General features: G+C 49.9%; 1 protein-coding gene across 10 annotated transcripts in view; it reads left to right on the forward strand.

The window, feature by feature from the left end:
• Window positions 1-19,043, forward strand: part of KIAA0319L (KIAA0319 like) — a 90,369-nt gene extending 71,326 nt beyond the window's left edge. For all 10 annotated transcript variants that reach the window (XM_005607206.4, XM_070260463.1, XM_005607207.4 and 7 more), the window contains 9 exons: window positions 849-997; window positions 2,070-2,221; window positions 2,579-2,717; window positions 4,495-4,654; window positions 8,846-8,988; window positions 9,846-9,968; window positions 10,539-10,629; window positions 11,746-11,837; window positions 17,754-19,043. In XM_005607206.4, coding sequence (XP_005607263.2) covers window positions 849-997; window positions 2,070-2,221; window positions 2,579-2,717; window positions 4,495-4,654; window positions 8,846-8,988; window positions 9,846-9,968; window positions 10,539-10,629; window positions 11,746-11,837; window positions 17,754-17,941 — 1,237 coding nt within the window. In that variant the 3' untranslated portion in view covers window positions 17,942-19,043. The remainder of the gene's footprint in view (window positions 1-848; window positions 998-2,069; window positions 2,222-2,578; window positions 2,718-4,494; window positions 4,655-8,845; window positions 8,989-9,845; window positions 9,969-10,538; window positions 10,630-11,745; window positions 11,838-17,753) is intronic.
• The last annotated feature ends 842 nt before the right edge of the window (window positions 19,044-19,885 follow it).

Here is a 19,885-nt window from a genome sequence, read left to right on the forward strand (position 1 = left end):
CAGCTGGAATAATGCTTAGCATAGCTTCGTGGAGGAGAATCTGTTTCAGGAGGGGCCACTAGGATGAGAGGTTATATGTTTCAACAGCAAAGCAAAAGTAGAAGTCGGCAGATTTCTCTGGTTGTCCTGCAGTTTTAAAGAAAGCTCTGGGGCATTTTGATGCTTGAACAGAAGAGCTCCCTGGTATGTGCAGCATTGTGCCCGGATGTTGGCACAGAGCTGACACCCCTGCTGCAGGTTACTGTGTGAGGCCACAGGGGAGAAGGAAGGAGGTAGGGTGTCCTGGGTCCTCTGTGGCCCCCGTGCAGGAGCTGGAGGGAGCTTTGCTTATAGAGCAGCGAAGAAGACGACGGTAGCCTTGAGAGTTCTTCTGCAGCCTTGGCCCCTTTCCCTTCCCTCACTTTTCAGCAGGAGAGAGTTTGGCTTGAGATTAAGAAATGCATTTTGCTTCTTTGCTGGCAAGAGCTGAACCAACTACTGAGCCAGAAATGCTTTTCAGAAACATCACTCTTAAATCATTCTTTTGATCAGAGACCTGTTCAGAGCACTTTCTTCCTCTCAGAAACTGAAACAGCAAAGAGTTTGAATGTTCTAGAAGCTTATATAAGGGATAAGGCTAGGTGTGTTTCAAAGTTGGTGAGTGGAATTTTCTGATCAGCAGGTGGCCTGTATTTTGGGGCCAAATGACACTCTGTCCAAATGGAATATTTTTAAATATGCCCTCTCAAGGTCTGGGAAACAATAGTTCATGTCTTAGCTGAGGCAATAATTGTCTCCTCCTGCTGAGTCAGGGACGGGAGAGCAGCAGACAGGTGCAACTCCACCCTCTGGTTTCTCTCTTTGTCCAGGGGACCTGACGGGGTACAGCTTGAGAATGCTAACAGCAGTGTCGCCACTGTGACGGGGCTGCAGGTGGGAACCTATGTGTTCACCTTGACTGTCAAAGATGAGAGGAACCTGCAAAGCCAGAGCTCTGTGAATGTCATTGTCAAAGAAGGTACCTCCTTGCCTTGGGTTGGTGCAGCAGACTCTGGGGCAAATAACGGAAGAATCCATCATCTCTTGTTAGAGTGCAGAAATTGATTAGAGACAAGGAGTGGGAAGAAGGTTGGGGTGAGGGCAGCTATTATTTGCTTTCCTAAAACAACCTTTAAGTGAGAGTGACTGTGAGGTGAATTTTAGCTTCTTGTTTTCCCCTTCCTCCTTCCCTCCCTTCCTTTCTTCTCTATTGAATAGGGAAAGAATTAAGGTTTTTTCCTTTGCGTTTTAATTTTGCGTTTGTGCTGCTAAGCCCCAGGGTTTCTGACTCTCCAGGTAGCTGCAGTGACACCTGCTGTCAGACCTCAGAATGACTGTCCTGCACGGTGGCTTCCTGTGCTCGGCCTATGAGCCTGCACGCTGAGGTCAACTTGAGGCAAGAGTGGACTGGCCTTGCTCTGGTTTGCAGGCGTGGTGGTCAGTCATGTTTTGGGGCGAGGGCTGTCAGCTGGTAGTAGGAAAACCCATCAGATATGCGGATGGCCTCCAGATGCAGTATCCTGAGCTCAGTAAACAGGGCACACACCTGCGTAAACAAAGTTGCAGGTGGGGCCCCAGATGAGCAAGGTGTCTCTCTCCCTTTTCTCTATCAACATAGTAAGGAAGGAATCAAAAAAGATGTTCAGAGAATAGCATTTTAAGCCATGTTTTAAAGAGAATTTGTGGTATCAGCTAGAAGCATCCTAAGCTCCAAGGGTTTAATACGTTTTGGCCCTTTGTTTCCAGTCATCACATACCTCCAAAGCAGAGAGATGGAGTCCTTTCAGGGAGGCTGCTGGAGAATACAGGAGGAAACTGCCCCTGTCCCCTCTATTGTACGGTGTCAGGAGAACATTTCTTTGAGTGGGACTCGAGCCTCAGGACCTGTGGCCCTGGTGGCTTTAAATCTACACTCTTAGTTCCTGCCATGGATAGGCACTTAGTTCTCCATTTAAGATGCTTTCAATGTTTAGTTTCCCCATAAGCATCATGAAGAAGCAGACCTGCTTTTCCAGAATGTTACATTATTTCAGTGATTTCTCTTTGGTTAGAGATGAACAAACCACCTACCGCCAAGATAACCGCGAATGTGGTGATTACTCTGCCCACGGACACGGCAGAGCTGGATGGCTCCAAGTCCTCGGATGACAAGGGAATAGTCAGCTACCTCTGGACTCGAGATGAGGGGAGCCCAGCTGCAGGGGTAAGTGTGCCAGGAGCTGGAGAGCTACACAAGGTCAAGGTCGTGAGATGGGGAGAGGGGCCTGAGCCAAACATTCCAGTTTCAACCAAGTGGTCCCTTATATCAAACCTGGATTGCTCTCTGAAATCCAGAGAGGTTAAATGACTTGCTCAGGGTCACGCTGCAAGCTCCTGTGGCACAGAATGTGTTTCTGTCTCCTGATCCAGCAGCTGTGGCTGCATTGCCATTCCAGAGCAGAAACTGCCCAGCGTTGAAGCATTCCAGCCCCGAGGGAGCTTAGTTGTGACAAGCAGAACTGATTCCACGAAAGGAATGTGGTTTTGTTCTGCAACATAGCCATGTTGTTCAACCCCACAGGAGGTGTTAAATCACTCTGACCACCACCCTATCCTCTTTCTTTCCAACCTGGTCGAGGGAACTTACACATTTCACCTGAAAGTGACTGATGCGAAGGGTGAGAGTGACACAGACCGGACCACTGTGGAGGTGAAGCCTGGTGAGTTCATTTAGTGATGAGACTGAATGGAGTCCTGGATCAGCCAAGCAGGGCCTCGAGTGTGAGCAGACCTTCCCCCGCAGGGACAGAGCCAGTCGGCATGTCCAGCTTTTAAAAAAATCTGCAAACCCGAAGCCAAAAAATTCTTAGAGACTGTCTGTTCCAGCAACACCTCGCCTACCCACTCAAGTATATGGATCTCCCCCTACTCATCTCAGATGGAGGAACAGAAACTCAGAGAGGGCAGGGCTTGCTCAGCGTCACACAGCAGTTGTGTCAGAGCCAGGCCTTTGTGCTCCTGGTCCAGCACTTTCTCCTCTACACATGGCTGATGGGAGCAGGCTCTGGGTGCTTGGGGAATCAGAGCACAGGAATAACTTGAGTCATGATGGCTCATCAGCACCCAGATGCAGAAAACAATTTATTTTTATAAGTTGAGCCTCAGGCTTTGTCTGACAAGCCAGGGAAGGTAAAGTAACTGGTAACCTTTACATTTTCAGATTTTCAGAAATAAAATTTCTTTCTTAAATGGAACTATGTTTTTATTTTGCTTTGAGGCTAATTTGGTATTAGGGAGGAAGCAAGTGTGGGGGTCGGGTAGAGCTTTATAAATTCCTGAGCATCTGACGAGAAGGTATTAACTTTTAACCTGCTCTTTATTATCTAGGCCAAGCTCATGTATAGATGTCTTAATGGGAAGGGATCTTGGCAGGTCTTCCAGTCCTTGTCCTACCTCTTTGAAGGACAACAGCCAAGACACTATAAAGTCTCTTCTGTGTTTAAAATCAGATCACAGATTGTCTCCTAGTTATGTCAATTATACATCAGAACAGGCAAGTGGTGTATCCCAGTATGTGAATAAGGTATTCTGAATAATCACTTTTTTTTTTTTAAGATTTTTTTTATTTTTTCCTTTTTCTCCCCAAAGCCCCCCAGTACATAGTTGTATATTCTTTGTTGTGGGTCCTTCTAGCTGTGGCATGTGGGACGCTGCCTCAGCGTGGCTTGATGAGCAGTGCCATGTCCGTGCCCAGGATTCGAACCAACATAACACTGGGCCGCCTGCAGTGGAGCGCGCAAACTTAACCACTTGGCCACGGGGCCAGCCCCTCTGAATAATCACTTTTAACTTCCAAGTGTAGCACAATGTTTAGGACATCATCAAATGTAAAGCGCAGTGTTCTCACGGTTCCAGAGCTGTAAAAAGACCGTGCAGCTGTGATGTTGCTCTAAGGAAATCCTTCTTTCTTGGCTGCTTGGATTTCCTTTGTGGTTACTGTTTTCAAACCCGTATGGTGGATGCATTCCCATTATTGATAAGATGGCTGAGATGAACATTTTCCCTCCCATTATTGTAGACAAAGTACAGCAGGTCACTGAAAATCAGGTGTGGATTGGGAGAGATTGCTGGATACTGCCTCCGGCTTGGCCAGGAGAGTTCAGCAAAGCCGATTGGGCAGAGGCTTTTAAAACAAGCCTTGAAGTGTTTCTTCCCCGCTTGCTTCACTCATCCCCTTTGCCTCCTTGCTTCAGCCTGATCCCCAGCACGTGTGTGGCCATTCTCAGGTTGGTACAGAGACCAGGAGTGCCTGCCTCTCCAAGGCAGCCCCAGGTTGCATTAGTAGGAATTCTCTGTTGTCGCTTTGCATTTGAAGGAGGTCAGTTGCATTTCTGAGTGCTCTCACTGCTTTTCTCCTGTGCCAAAGCAAACGCACAGCGGCAGGGCTGTGTTAACTCTCCTACTCCTGAAGCCGTGACTGATCCACATGCTTTCCAGATCCCAGGAAAAACAACCTGGTGGAGATCATCTTGGATGTCAACGTCAGTCAGCTAACTGAGAGGCTGAAGGGGATGTTCATCCGCCAGATTGGGGTCCTCCTGGGGGTGCTGGATTCCGACATCATTGTGCAAAAGATTCAGCCGTACACGGAGCAGAGGTAGCTGGGCAATGAATGGGGGGAGAAAAGGAAAGACCAGGGGCTCCCTGGGCTTCTTGACTGAGTGAGAAATAGTGTGGGTAGATAGAGAATGGGGGGCTTTCTGACCAGGAACCACTCATGGTGTCCATTTCTTTCATGAACTTTCCTCTTCTAGTACAAGTCACATGCTCTGTGCTAGACACTGCAGCAGGTACCGGGGTACAAGCTCAGAGGAGGCCCAATGTGTGTGAAGGCCGTAGTCTAGTAGGGGAGATGATCAAGTAAACATACAACGTTAGTACAGGGTGGATTTGACGCAACATGTGATTTTGTGGAAACTCAGAGGCAATGGAAAGTAATTCTTCCAGGAGGGTTGGGGTAGGGAGTAATCCAGAGATTTTCCAGAAAAAGTAAAACTTGCATTGATCAAGCATAGGTGGACTAGGAGGAAATTCAGAATAGGGGAACAGCAGGAGAAATGGTCCTGTGGTGTGAAAGTACAGTTTCCTCTGGAAGAAGTCATTTGGTTCAGAGCGCTTTGTGGGCCCCAGGACGCGGCGGAAGATGAGAACGACCATGCAGACTGAGAAGAGGCATATGGAGCCTGAGGAGTTTAATTTCAATAGTTTGGGCAGGAAGGCCCAAGTTAGTTTGTTTTATGTGTGTGAAGTTTTTGTTTGTTTTGTTTTTGAAGCAAATTAGTTTTTTGTTTTTGTTTTTTTTTTGGTGGGGGAGGTCAGTAATGTGGGGGCTAGACTAAAATAGGGAGAAATCTGGGAGACTAATTAGGAAGCTTTTGCACTAGTCTAGTCAAAAGGTGATAAAACCTGAATTAAGGTAGTGGTGATGGAAATGGCAGAAGAAATTAAAAGAAATTCAGAGGTAAATCAGTAGGATTTGGTGACCCTTTGTGAATGAAGGTGAGTAAGGCATCAAAGGTAAGGGTTTTGGTTTGGATGCCTGCATAGATGGTGAATGCCATTAGCTGAGATTAGGGAGACAAAAGGAACCAGTTTCAAAGAGAAGATAATTAGTTCAGTTTTGACTTTTCAATTTGGAGTGTCTTTTTTTTTTTTTTGAGGAAGATTAGCCCTGAGCTAACATCTGCTGCCAATCCTCCTCTTTTTGCTGAGGGAGACTGGCCCTGAGCTAACATCTGTGCCCATCTTCCTCCACTTTATATGTGGGACGCCTACCACAGCATGGCTTGCCAAGTGGTGCCATGTCTGCACCTGGGATTTGAACCAGCGAACCCCAGGCTGCCGAAGCAGAACATGTGCACTTAACTGCCGCGCCACTGGGCCGGTCCCTGAATTTGGAGTGTCTTATGGGTTACATAGGGAGATATTCCATCAGGTAGTAGCAAGTACAGGCTGGAACTTGGGGTGAAACAAAAAGCCAGAGATGGGGAGTCACTGCACACATGGAGGAGTCAAAGCCAGGAGGATGAATGTGTCACACTGGGAGAGTGTCAAGAGGGTTGAGACAGCTCTGGAGAACACCAATATTTAAGGAGGAGGCAACAAAAGAAGAGCCAGCAAAGAAAACTAAGAAACAGCAGTGAGAGAGGTGGGAGGAGAACCGGGTGGGAGTGGCCTGCTGGAAGTTCAGGGACGAGCTGGGAGGAGGGGGCTGCCGAAGGATTCAGATGCTACAGGGACGACGGAGTGTGGCGTGGATGCAAAACAGGCCTTGGGTTTGTGAGTAGGTCACCAGAGCTATAGTGGGAGCATTTAATTACATGTTGGGGGCAGAGCCCAAATTCATTTCGTGGTTTCAGGTTAAAAAGATGGTAAGTATAACACCTCTTTGAAGAAGTTGGTGCCAGAAATAATATGGGATGTAAGACTGAGAGAAGACCTTTTAAAAATAGGACATACTTGAGCATTTTTATAGACTGAGGGAAGGTGCAGAGGAAAAGTAGATGGTGGAGATTGGGGAGGTGAGTTATAAATGGAGGTGGGTCTGGGGGACGGGCTGTGGGTAGAGCTAGGAACACCGCATTCTCTGGAGATAGGAGGAAAGGAGGGAATATGTGATATTATAGGTGAATTTAAAGGTAGAGAGGATGCGATTTGAGAGCATGGATACCAATGTCCTGCATTTCGTCTCTGAAACGGGAGGCAGGGCCGTCTGCTTCGAGGAGGTGGGAATGAGGTGGGCAGCCTGAGGAAAGTGTTACGGTTGGGAACGGCAGCTCCAGGAAAGGTTGCTGGCTTTGAGCAATATTAGGGTCTCAGCCAGGGTTAGGGACATGAAGTGAGAACAGTGGCTCGCAACTCTAGCTCCAAGATAGAATCACCTGGAGCTTTTACAGACATACCATCACCTGAGCCCCACCCCCAGAGATTATGATTCAGTTGGACTGCGTGAGTCCTGGGCACCTAAAATCTAAAAGCTCTCCAGGCGAATCTAATATGCAGTCACGGTTCACAGGGGCAGAGACGTTTGAGGATTAGGGCTTTGTTTTAAAGCTCTGCTCAGCAGCCTGTGAGTGGGAACAGGGAAAGTGGCTGCTTGGATGGATGCAAGCTGGTGGGAACTGGTGGGGTGGAAGCAGTGGGAAGACATCCGGGAGAGTGCGGGTCAGAGCTTTGCGGAAGGGTTTGTGTGCAGACTTGCTCTCCCTGCGTTTGGGGCACGAGGAATAGAGAAGCATCACAAAGACTCTGGGTTTCCGGCTTGGACTGGATTGGCTTAGTTGAGGAATTCAGGCGGAGGATATGATTAGAGGGAGATAGTATATTACAGTGGGAAATAGCATAGGCCTGAAGCCGACAGACCTGGCTTCTGAGCCCTGCTCCATTAGTGTCAGCTCTGTGACAGCGGGCGTGTTACTTCACCTCTCTGAACCTGTTTTGTCACTTGTGAAAATGCTCTGACCTGTTTATAGGATTATGGTTGAGGATCGAATAAGATAATGTTTGTATAACACATGGTGAGTGCTCAATTAAGGGTTATCATTTTAGGTTTATTTTGAGACATGTTGGATTTGAGGTGCCTGTGGAAGGTCTGGGGTAGATATTCTAGCAAGCACTTGCGATGTAGATTTGCTCACTCAGACAGACGTGGGTAGAGGTGATACATAGGTTTGAGTGTTATTGGTATACAGACAGAAATTGAAACTAAATCATGGAGTAGGTGACTAGGAGAAAATTATGGGAAATGGACCACAAAGCTTTTATGGTAAAGGTTGGTTTTTCATTCTGGAACTTAGAATGCTAGCCTCATTGTTAGCCTCACTGTGCAGCAAGATTTTAGAAAGTCTTTCATGACAGTGCTTACCAAACTTTTATGTCATGCCACACAAAGAAAATGATGTTTATGTGGCACTTTGGGATAAAGGCTACTTATACTGGAAGCAACTTGTCTGTGGTCTCCAGGTCCCACCTAGCCCCACTGTGTGCTGAGGGGATCAATATCTTGGGCACACCTCTAAAGCCAGTGTGACCCGCTTATTGGGAAGGTTTGGTTTGTGAGACTAACATGGAGCTCAAGAAGCAGGCTACCAAAAATGGAGGCCAAGCACAGAGAACAGATTCCGTGCCAGCCAGATGTGAGTTCAGACATGGTCTGCCTTGAACAGAAATTGACAGAAAGCAAAAAGATTCTGGACAGGGAGTAACAGAATCTTGCACCAGCCACACGATTGTGTAGGGTCTTTCTTGTCGCTGTCATAGTAATGATCATTTGGAGTATATTTTGACCTATGGATAATGCTTTGATCCTGTCCAACAGTTTACATTTTACAAAGCCTTGTGGTTTGTCTTACAAGTAACCCAGGCCCAAACCCAACGGCACCACCGTCTTAGTTGTTAAAAGGCTGACAACAGCGATGTAGCCATCACCAAACCCGCATTTTCCTGACCTCCAGTTACCTGTTTGGAATGGGTCCTCCTGTTAGCTGGAGCAGCTCACTGCAGTTTTGAAAGCACAGGCTTTGGAGTTAGACGCATCAGGGTTAGGATCCAGCTCTGCCATAATTAACTGTGTGACCTTGGGCAAGTTACTTAACCCTCTGAGCCCCAGTGTTGTCCTCCATAAAATGGAGATGACACTGATAATGCCTTTCTCGCTGGTGTGCTGCAGGGGAATGCATGTGACACCTAGCACAGGGTCTGGCACAAACAGAAGGAACTTAGTAAATGGTAGCTGCTGCTATTGTCGTTGACAGCTTCAGCTCATTCATACTGTGGCATGTCTCTGCAGCACCAAGATGGTGTTTTTTGTTCAAAATGAGCCTCCCCACCAGATCTTCAAAGGCCGTGAGGTGGCAGCGATGCTCAAGAGTAAGCTGCGGAAGCAAAAGACAGACTTTCTGATATTCGGAGCCCTGGAAATCAGTACCGTCAGTGAGTAGTTCTGGGAGGTTGGGAATAAGAGCCTAGCCAGTGCCCACAGCTCACGGGTCAGTCCCCGCTGTCCCCAGGCTTCATTTCCTGTTCTCCAGGAACATGGAGATAATCACTTTCCTCCACTAACATTATCCCCTGAAAGAGTTGAGGGGTTCTTAACCTGGGGTCCATGGGCCCCTGAGATAGTGTTCAGAGGGACTGTGAGTTTGAATGGGAAAAAATTGTATCTTTATTTTCACTAACTTCTAACTGAAATTCAGTATTTCCATCAATTATGAAGGTAGGCAACAAACTAGAGTAGTCTTAACAGAGCCTGTGACTTTGAGGCAATAGAAATCACAGATAACTTCATATCCCCCACATGATGAAATACTGTTCTTACTCATCACTACTTCAAAATTACAAGTTGTTAGACCCACTTTTAGATCTTGTTACTTAATGTTTTAATAAAGATACACATGTTATTACTTTTAAATTTTATATTTTTAAGTATTTCAAAAATGTTCAATATAATTGCTTTCCTTTGTACTACTATGTATTTTATTTTTGCAATTAAATTATTCAGAGAAGGGAATCTAGGGGACATGAAAGATTAAGAACTGCTAACAGAGAGAAACAAGTAAGAACAGCCTAGAACCGTCTTTCGGTGGCCTTTCTGACTGCTCCAGGTTGATCTGACCATGACGACGATTACGGGCAACAAGCCCAAGCTGTAAAAGCTCTTGGGGCAGGTGTCCGGGGAATTTCCCGGCAGGCATAGAGCAAGGGGTGCTTCTGTCTTCACGGCACCGGAAGCTGGTTATCCCCCTGGCTCTGACTCTTGTTGACTCTTTCCCCTTTCCTGCTGCTTTCAGCATGCCAGTTGAACTGTTCTGACCATGGCCACTGTGACTCATTCACCAAACGCTGTATCTGTGACCCTTTTTGGATGGAGAATTTCATCAAGGTGCAGCTGAGGGATGGAGACAGCAACTGTGGTGAGTTTTCTGCTTGGCGCTGTGCCAGCTGGTTTGGCGCAGATTGTGGTTCTGAGTTGAGTGGGTGGGTGTTGGTGTTTCCGAGGCAGATGAGCAAGTGAGAAGAAGAACTTTGTGTATTTTCTGTTCGCAGAGGACTTTTCCTTCCTTCCTCCACACTTGCTCAAGGTTAGAGGAAAGCTCTGAGGCAGGCAGGCATCTAAGAAGGACCAAGCTTAGATCAGACCAACTGCGACCTGCAGCTAACTCAGCCCAGCTGCAAGGCCTCGTGTATGGTAGAGTGCCTGCTGCTAGAGCCGAATGGAAGCCTTCAGGCTCCTTTCCCCCTCCCTCTGTTCCAGCTCCTCACAGCCTGCCCACTGCCCCAGGGTCTCAGAGCAGGGACTGGAAAGCAGGTCAATTCAAAAGGTTTAAAGCTTTGGCTGCCTTCAACTTCATGGTCTCACCTTCCCTGGGGAGCCCTGGGGACATTCTTGTCTACAGAGTGAAGCCCCCTCCTGCCCAAGGTGGGAGCAGCCTAGACCTCCCTTCTAGCCTCTCTCTTCCTCACCATTTTGTTTTTCTTGGCAGAGTGGAGTGTGTTATATGTCATCATTGCCTCCTTTGTCATTGTTGTTGCCTTGGGACTCCTGTCCTGGACTGTGATCTGTTGTTGCAAGAGGTAAGATGGATTCTCCTTGGAAATTCATTTGGGCTTCTAGTCATGTATTCATTCATCCGAGAGGTACCTGGCACTTTGCATAGGGAAGGTGCTGAGCTCTGGGTATTCACCCTACCTGTCACTGTTTTAGTTGTTTGGCCCACCCAAGTCATGTGCAGAAAGGCTTTCCTCACCCTCTGACACTCCTGAGGGCAGGAGCACACTCCTTCAGCCAAGTGGCTGTCTGCAGTAATTTGCAACTTGGAAAACATGGCAGGGGTTGGGGGGGAAGTAGGAGGGCCTGGGGTGTGGGCCTGGATCACATCTCTACGATGTGTGTCCTTTCATACTCCATACCTCAGCCTCACCACCTTAACACACGAGTTCTTAATTTTTCTGCTGTCCTTTCTAGTTGGGATTCACGTGTATACGTGTTTTCACATAATTCTAGACTTAGCTTAGTCAAGATTAAGTATTCTGGGTTTTTTCATTTGAGTCTTCCTATCTAGTCTTATAATATTTAATAGTGTTTATGTTCTTCATTAATAATAAGTATGATTTCCGTGTTTACTGAGTACCAAACACCATGATAACATTTTATAGTTAATATCTGTTTAATGTACATAAGAACCTTTTCTCATCTTACGGATGAGGAAACAGGCTCAGGAACATGACACACCTCTCCCTAGACACACAGGGAATGAGTGGCAGAGCTCAGGTTCAACCTACAATATAAGCACACATAAAACTTAGAAAATCGAAAGAATTTTTAAAAATTCCCACCAGCCTAAGACAACCACCATTGATAACTTTGTTGGTTTGTTGCTTTCCTCCACCCCACACCCCTCAAGCGTGGGGTTTTTGTTTTCTTTACATTTTTAACCAATCATTGCCAGTATGGAGTGGTGAGTCCATGCTAAGATGGCCGTATTTCCCTTGCCTTTTCCCAGAATTGGTGAGGAAGATTTGAAGAACAGATCACAGTTGCACCTTCCCCACCTGCGAAGCCAGGAGAAACAGCCCTCCCATTAAACCGCTTCCCCCAGGATGGGGCCCTGCGTGCAGTCTGGCTGTGGTGGGCTGTCTGAGCTCACGCAGAACCTCTTTCCTCAGCAGTGGTGGGATTGTGTTTTTCAGGCAAAAAGGAAAACCCAAGAGGAAAAGCAAGTACAAGATCCTGGATGCCACAGATCAGGAAAGTCTGGAGCTGAAGCCAACCTCCCGAGCAGGTAGTGGGGCTGGGAGCTGGGGCTGTCTAGACTTGTGCACTCTCCCTGTGAAGAGCCTCCATTGCTAGGCCCCTCCCGAAGGCGTCGCTAACAGCTGTTTGTGCCGGCACAGCATTTTGTCCCCTGCCTGGTGAAGGCTGAGGGTCAACCCCGCCCTGCTCTAGCCAGGCTCTGGCTCCAGGGCCCCTTCTCAGCGCCCCTCACTTTGCACAGGGGCTCAGGCTCTTGCTTTCCTTTGCCTGCTGTTCCCCTCAGGATTCCTGCCTCGAGTTCAGCTTTTCAAGCTGCGCCCTGTAGTCAGGCTCAGAGACCTTGGTCTCTTGGGCATGAGCCGTCTGTCCTTTCTGGGCAGACAGCAAGGGGAGGCAGCAGTGAGATCAAAGCCAGTGTCTGCCAGCGACCTCCTTTTCGGCCCCTTCCTCTCCCCTCTTCCTCTCTGGTGTTGGGCAGGTAGGTCCACAGGCTCCATCGTTGTCTTAGAGCAGGCGGGAGGCCAGCTTCCCTGCTGCCTCCGGGTGCATTGGGCGCATCTGACAGGCGCCTCCCACCGAAGAACTTCCAACCGCAGGAGCACTGAGCTGGCTTCCAGTGATGGGCTGGGAGGGGTCGGGCGGCTAGAGCCTCCTTCCTTGGTTGGCCTCGGTCACGGGTGAGGTTCCCATTCATCATGGACGCCCCCCCAGGACAGGCACTGTCCGTTTATGGGAGCTGGACTCCATGTAGAGCTATTCCTAAACACTCTGCAAGCAGAACTATTTTTATTCAAAGTATTTATTCAACATCTCTCACACTCAAAGCTTTGTATTAGGAGAGGCTGTAGGGGAATATAAGAGTTCTAAGACTCAGGCTCTGCCCTCAGAATTTCCGGCTAGTGAAGGAAAAAAGACACATCAGAAGAAAGCGAATGCTCACAGGCTGTCTGGGCTCTGTACCCAAGCAGCTCGGTTAGAGAGCACTGTGGGGTGGATGTGGAGGCGGTGGGCTTGTCCACTGGAGAAGTACAGGCAGTGCGTCCCACACGGAAGTAGGAGAATGAAGGCCTGGAGGTGAGAACGTGCACGACCCACGCTCCGCACCACAGCCCAGCTCGTCTTTGTGTTACTCTGACAGGGATTTTCCAGCCCTTGAAATCCTTCGGTGACCTAACTTTTGGTCTGGTAGACTTGGCCTTGGTGAGCTTCCGTCCGTGTGCTTTCCTGAGATCTTCCTCCTTGCTGATCTCACAAACAAATACTGCTGGTTCATATCTCTGTCCAGAAAGCTCTTTCTCATCCCTTCCTTAGCCTGCTAGTTAACGTCGTGCTCATCCTTCCCCCACATGCCTGCATTTCTCTCACTGTATTCTCTTAGTTCTGTGTTTGTTCCCTTACCAGTTGGTGGAACCCTTGAGGGCAGGGACTGTATCTTATTCTTTGGTGAATATGGATTGAGAGCACTGTGTGCTGGGTATGGTTATATTATGTTGAACAAAACAAACACACTCTGCTCTTGTTTGGCTTCTATCAGACAGACATTAAACGAACAAAATCATAAATATACAAACTGTGATAATGAAAGTTCTTTATGAAGAGTAGCACTTAAGCTGAGACCCAAGGGGTGAGTAGGGGTTAGCCGTGTAAAGACTCTGGGAAATAGCATTCCAGGCAAAGGAGCAAAGTTGGAGAAGGCCCAGCTGCTGGAAGGAGCAGAGGGCACTTGAGGAAGCAGAAGAAGGCGGCATGCTGGATGTGGTGAGCCCAGGGCGAGAGGCACGAGGCTGGACAGGGAGCAGGGATCTTGCTGTGGGTTCCTTCTAAGAGCAGTGGGCAACCATGGATAGTTTGTTAAGTGGGTGAATGGTCTCATTTGATTTACATTTTATAGACACAACTGTGGCTGCCGCGTGAAGGACTTGGAGAGGGTCAGGAGTGGGTGAGAGGAGATTCCATAGAATGTCCTTCTGGTGGGGAGATGATGAGATCACGAGAGGCACAGACTCCAGATGCACTGTGGGGGAGTCTTGATGAGGTTCGTGGAATGTCGGCCGAGAGGTGTGAGAGAAAAGGACAAGTAAAGGCTGGTCGCCAGGCCTCTACTCTAAATTTCTCTGGGTTGGGTCGCGTTAGTCCCTGAGATGGGAAAGATCGGAGAAGAAATGTTGGAGAAGATCACGTGTTTGGTTTCGGACAGTTTGATGAGGACTAACCTGTGGAAAGTCTTGAACATCGGCCTAAGGAGTTAAGCGTTTATCCTGATGGTGATAAGAGTGACATCTTTAAAGTGCTGGCTTAGGAAAATTATTCTAGTGACAACATTGAATCTACTGTAGGGGATAGATTACAGGTGGAGGCCAGCAAGGAGATTTTTGCGACAGTCCAAGGAGGGGGTGCTGGTGGCTCAAACAGTGTGGTGTCAGTGGGATGGAGGGACAGGAAAGGTCTCTCCAGCCTGAGAGACAGAGAGTGATAGCAGTATTGACAGAAGTAGGACACCTGGTGCAGTGACATTTGGGTAAGGGAAAATGAGTTAAATTGAACTCAGCAGAACAGTGAAGACTGGAGGTGCTAATGTAGGGGTCAGCCGTATGCTGCTGAGGATGAGCACCACAGAAGTGGATCACGTCCCTTCTGGGGAGAATGTCGAGGGACAAAGGAGAGTCCAGGGCTGAGGAGCCCAAGAAGACTGACAGCGAGGGGGAGGGGCATCATTAGGGAGTGGTCAGAAGAGGAAAAGAATAAGAACTGACAACGATGACAAGGACACAGGAGAAGTTTCTGGTCACCTGAAGAGCTAGGGTAGAATGGTGAATGACAGCAGAAGTGACAGTGCAGGTTATTTAGGAAGGAAGCAGGCAGAGAGGAAATGGAGGCCCTAAATACTTAAAAGTCCTTTTAGAAGTTGAGCAGTGAAAAGTGGAGGAGAAGCAGGACCGGGTTGGAGGCCGAGGGCTTTCTCGGATGGGGTTTTGGGCAGAGATGCAGAAGATGGAGGTGAGGTTCCTGAGGAGGAGGGTGGGAGTAGGGGAGAAAGGAGAGAGTGGGGGATAAATGGAGTTACGATACCCACTCTGAGGCAGGAGGGAGGGAAAAGCTGGGTTGAAGGGACAAAATGGGAAGGGAGCCTGATTGCAGGAGGGCGGACTCTAGTGGAAGGGGAGGTGGCAGGGGAGAGCCACAGGGTGGCCCATTGCATCCAGGTAACCAAGATGAGACTAGATGAGGGTCAGCAGGCCCTTCTCTTGCGGGCGGTGTCTGGGAGGGGCGAGAGTCCGCTTGGATTTGGTGTGGTTCTGACCAGGCCGCAAGCACCAGCTCTTCTTCTGGGCTCTGTGGATTAGTGGGTACAGCCCAGAGTAGAGGCCCTAGAAGGATGAGAAGAGTGGGACTCAAGACCGCATTGTATAAGGTGTGGAACTGCAGGTCAGCTTGAAGAAGAGTAGATGTAGTGGGCCGTGTTGCAGAGAAAGCCAGTGTCTGGGGAGGTGAGCCGAAACGGACGCTGTTTGCTGGAAGCCAGGTTAAGCTCGGAGAGGAGTAACTGGACCTGGAGCAGTCCCACGTGGGTGGGCGTGGGGCTCTCGGCCCGAGGCGTGTGGGGACGCCCGCCCTCCGGGGCTGTGGTTTATATTCAGCAGCTGTGGTTTGGGGTTTTGTTTTGTTTTGTTTAGCTATTCTATTGATTGTTTCAAAACTTTCTATTGAAGTATATTTGGTTGAACCATATGAAATTACTGATATTTGACTGTTTTGACCTATAAAATTGCAGTGTGTTATGGTTCAACCTAATGTGTACAGAAAACCATAAGCACAGCTTGATGGGTTGTTACAAGTGAACATGGCCATGTAGTCAGCCCCCAGAAGCACCCCCTTTGGTGCCTCTTTCCAGTCACTGCCTCCCCCGCAATTTACTTCTCGTGCCTTGGAGTGGTTTATATAAGTGGAATCACTGTGTTTGGCTCCTTTCGCTCAGCATTACGTTTTTAAGATTTGTCCATGCTGTTAGGCATACCAATAGCTTGTTCATTTGTAATGCTGTATAATTTCCACATTTGAATATGTGTATTTGTCAGATACACTGTTGATGGGCAATTGAGTTCTTCCATTTTCGGCTCTTCTGAGGAGTGCTGCTGTAAACGTTCTTGCCCACGTCTTTAGGTGGACATATGTGTGGGTTTCTGTTAGGTGTAGACCTAGGAATGGAGTTGCTGAGTCATTGGAGATGTTTGTGTTCAGCTCCATTGATATTACCACCCTCCCAGCTTGCAGTGTTTAGTGGGTGAAATCCACTCAGTTCTTCAAGCAGAGCAGGAACCAGTGGTTAGAGGGCCCTGGGTGAGTGCTATGTACCGTGGAGCCTGCAGCGTATCTCCCCTTGGTCTCCTGTCCTCTGCGGCTATGACACAGAGGGGGCTGGGGAACAATGGAAGCTGCGAGGGGGCCCTGGGAGGAGAAAGCCCCCAAAGGACACAGGGAAGCAGGAGGTGAGTATTTCATCCACAGAGGTAAAACAGGGATTTTGAGACCCTTGACCGTCCCCTGGACTTGATTCTTATGTTGACCGCTGTCCTCCATCACATGGGAGAAGCCCAGCAAGCTGGTGTTCTTCTCTGGCCCTGCTGCCCTGCCATCCCGAGGATCAGTGGGAGGCCATGGCTGTCTGCAGTTATGTCCCAGAACTGTACCCTGAGATGGACAGGCTGGCTAAGCTCCTTGCCTGAGCCCCAGAGCACACTGCACAGCTGGGCCAGCACATGGGCAAGGTCTGCAGGGGTGTGGTCCCCAAGTGACAGATGCAGTCAGAGTCTGGATGCCCCAACATTCACAGCCTGAAGTCATAGCTGGCCGGGAAGGAGCAGAATGGCTGAGAATCATCTCAGGACACTCTTTCAGTGTCTTGGGGATCTGGGTGGGCAGGGGGAGAGGGAGCGATGGCTGGATGATGAGGGTTCAAACACACCTCGCCTCACTGGCCACCTTTTTAAGAAAAGGGGTAAGTTCGCTGCTGGGGGTGGGCAGTGCCAGGGCCCAGAGCACTGCCAAGCTGGGTTCTCTCCATTGGCATTCCCACCTCCAGTCCTGCGTCCTCAGCCTGTCTTCTGCTTTCTCTGGAGTGGTACTGGTACCAGCCAGAGGGAAGCCAGCTTGCTGTTGGATGGATCTGCCCTAAAGCTATTAGCAGACAACATTTTATGGTGTGGCCCCTTTACAGCCATGGGCCTTGCAGAATCTCAGGCATCCTTTCTGACCTCAGGTGCTTCTTATGGGGCGTTTTTTGTGTGTTCTGATGAGCTGATGGCTTGGGACTGTCTCTGAGTCCCCATTTCAGTCAGGTTCTCCCAGCCCGAGAGACCTCTCTGAGTAGTGTGCCTGCTCTCCCATCTCCAGCACCTGCTCAGTGAAGCCAGAGCAACTAAACGCCAGAGGGCCCACCGAGCAAACATCTGTGTGGAGTGAAGTTGGTCCTCAGTGTCGGGAACCCTGGCCAGCACTTCACGTGCGTGCTGAGCCAGGGTACGGTGACAAGCTCCTTCTCTAGAGCCTGAGTCCTTGTTTGCTGTGCTTTCCTGCCTCCCGTAGAACTCCACCCTGTTCATCAAGGAAGCTGACAAAACAGTCCACATTTAAAAAGGGAAAGAAAAGAGAATGTCATTGGGTGGCACTAACCAAAGTTAATAGATCCTGGCGATAAAGACTCAGCATTGGACCCAGGTCTGTGGGTCTCCAGGCTGCTCTTTCTGGGACTTCCCTTATGGGACTGTGCCGGCAGCCAGGACTGGGAGAAGGGCTTGGGGGTCTCCTTCCCATCTGCCCCTCCCAGCCCAGAGAGGGGACCATGACTTTCCCCGTCCTTCTCTTCCGGCTGGGGGAGGGTACAGGCTGTGGCTCAAGCCAAGGAAGCTTCATGCTTCTGATGCTGGGCTCCTTGTCTCCCTTCCAGGCGGTAAACAGAAAGGCCCGATGCTGAGCAGCAGCCTGATGCACTCCGAGTCGGAGCTGGACAGCGACGACGCCATCTTCACGTGGCCAGACCGAGAGAAGGGCAAACTCCTGCATGGCCAGAATGGCTCCGTGCCCAACGGGCAGACCTCACTGAAGGCCAGGAGCCCACGGGAGGAGATCTTGTAGCCACCTGGTCTGGCTGTCTCAGGGTAGGGGTTGGCAGTGCCGGGGTCCAGAGCATTGCCAGGCTGGTTCTCATACCTCCCATGTCTGTGGGCAGCTGTTCTCCCAGCGTCTGCTGGTCACTCCACCCTACCACCCCCAACCAGAGCAGAGCTGCTGGTACTTGAATCTAGAGACATTCTCCGGGAACCCCTGAACGAAGCTGTGAACAAAGAGGTTTCCTCTTTAAACCTGTCTGATAGGCCCCCCAAAACAGCCTCACCTCAGGGCCTCCTTTTTGCAAACCCCTCCCTGGCTCCGACAGCGGACACAGCCAGCTCCTGGCCTCCTCCCCAGCTCCCTGTTGGCCGTGTTGCTGCTCCCAGGGCACCTGCACAGCGAGGCCCAGCTGGGCCCCCCACACCTGGGTACAGAACCAAGCACTGCCAGCCTCCTGCTCCCAGAGCACGCTCTGTTCTCTTCTTTGGGATGGGGTGTGCCCTCTCGCTGGGTCCAGAGGAAGGGGCGCTCCCTCCCCTCAGCAGTGATGCCAGGCTGGTAGGGCAGAAATGGTGTCTGGCCCAAGACTGGGGAGGACTGGCTGTTTCAGGAGTGGAGAGGGGCCCTTCTGGCTGCTGGACTGTTATGTTAGGGCAGCTAGGCTGGACGGACTGCCTCCCCTCCACCTCCTGACCAGCCCTGACTACTTCAGGGCTCAAGCCACTGCTCCCTGTGCCCCGAGGAGACAGCTGCAAACAGACTGGAATATTGTGGCCCGAGAGCGCATGTGTGCAACTGCCCCCCTATGGTCTCCTCTATGTCCGTCTGTCCGTGTGTCTTCTCTCTGTGCCCCTTGCATGTATGTGTGTGTTAGAGTGCGTGTGTGTGCACCAGCTCCTCACAGGGCTCTCAGCTACTCACAAGGCAACCTTCACCTGGAAAGACTTTCAGCTCCTTGGAACAGAGACTTCCTGAATCCCTCTGGCCCCGTCACTGGTCCCTCAGCCGTGGTATCTGGGTGTTGAGGAATGGGAGCTTTGGGGGAGTGACTTTTTAAAAAGAAACACAGTTTATACTGCTGCACTACTGTCTGTTGTGAGGTGATTAAACATGCTATTTAATTGTACACGTGCCTGCTGGGTGTGCTGCTTTGTGCTACATCGCTGACCTCTACCACGGCTCCAGCCACCTGTGCGTCCCTGTGACATCATGGCCCCTGACAGGGAAGTCGTGGGCCTGGCCTCAGCGTGTGGCCGATGGCGCTGGGATTCTGTCCTGGCCACTGCCTGCCTGCCGGTAGGGGACTGCGTGCCTCCTGGACCCCTGGCTCCTGGGGAGGGGAGCTTTCTGTGCTTTCTTCCATACGTTTGTTAACACAAAAATGATTCACACGCCCCCATCCCCACCACACACACTCCCCGTGGCCAAGCTGGGAGACACAGAGTGTCCTGATGCCCCCAGGGTGTGGCCTTTAGGATTTGGGGCCCCAGCTCTTTCCTTTTGGGTTTCCAAAGCAGAAGAGGTTGGCTCCCTGCCCCCAGATGTGTTCGCTGTGCAGTGTTCATGGCAGTGTGCTGGGTGTGTGGGCTAGAAGGAAGGCTGGACAACAGCCTTGGACTCCCAGGAAAGGAGAGGAGAGAAGAACCACGGCGCTCATACTCTGCCCAAGGCCTGTGCACAAACCCAGCTGAGGGTGGGCAGTATTGGCTCTGTTTTTACAGATACAGAAACCGAGGCATAGCGAGCACTCAGTCCGCACAGGTCATAAGTGACGGAATTAGAACTCAGGCCCAGCAGAGCTTGTGCTTGGCCTGGATCTAAATCACCTGGAAGGTTTGTTAAAACAGACTGCTGGGCCCCCATCGCTGAGTTTCTGAGTAGATCTGGGGTGGAACATGAGAATTTGCCTTTCTAACAAGTTCCCAGGAGATGCGATACTGTTGGCCCAGGGACCACACTTTGAGAACC

Source organism: Equus caballus, chromosome 2, assembly GCF_041296265.1.
Source record: "Equus caballus isolate H_3958 breed thoroughbred chromosome 2, TB-T2T, whole genome shotgun sequence".
Lineage (NCBI taxonomy): Eukaryota > Metazoa > Chordata > Mammalia > Perissodactyla > Equidae > Equus > Equus caballus.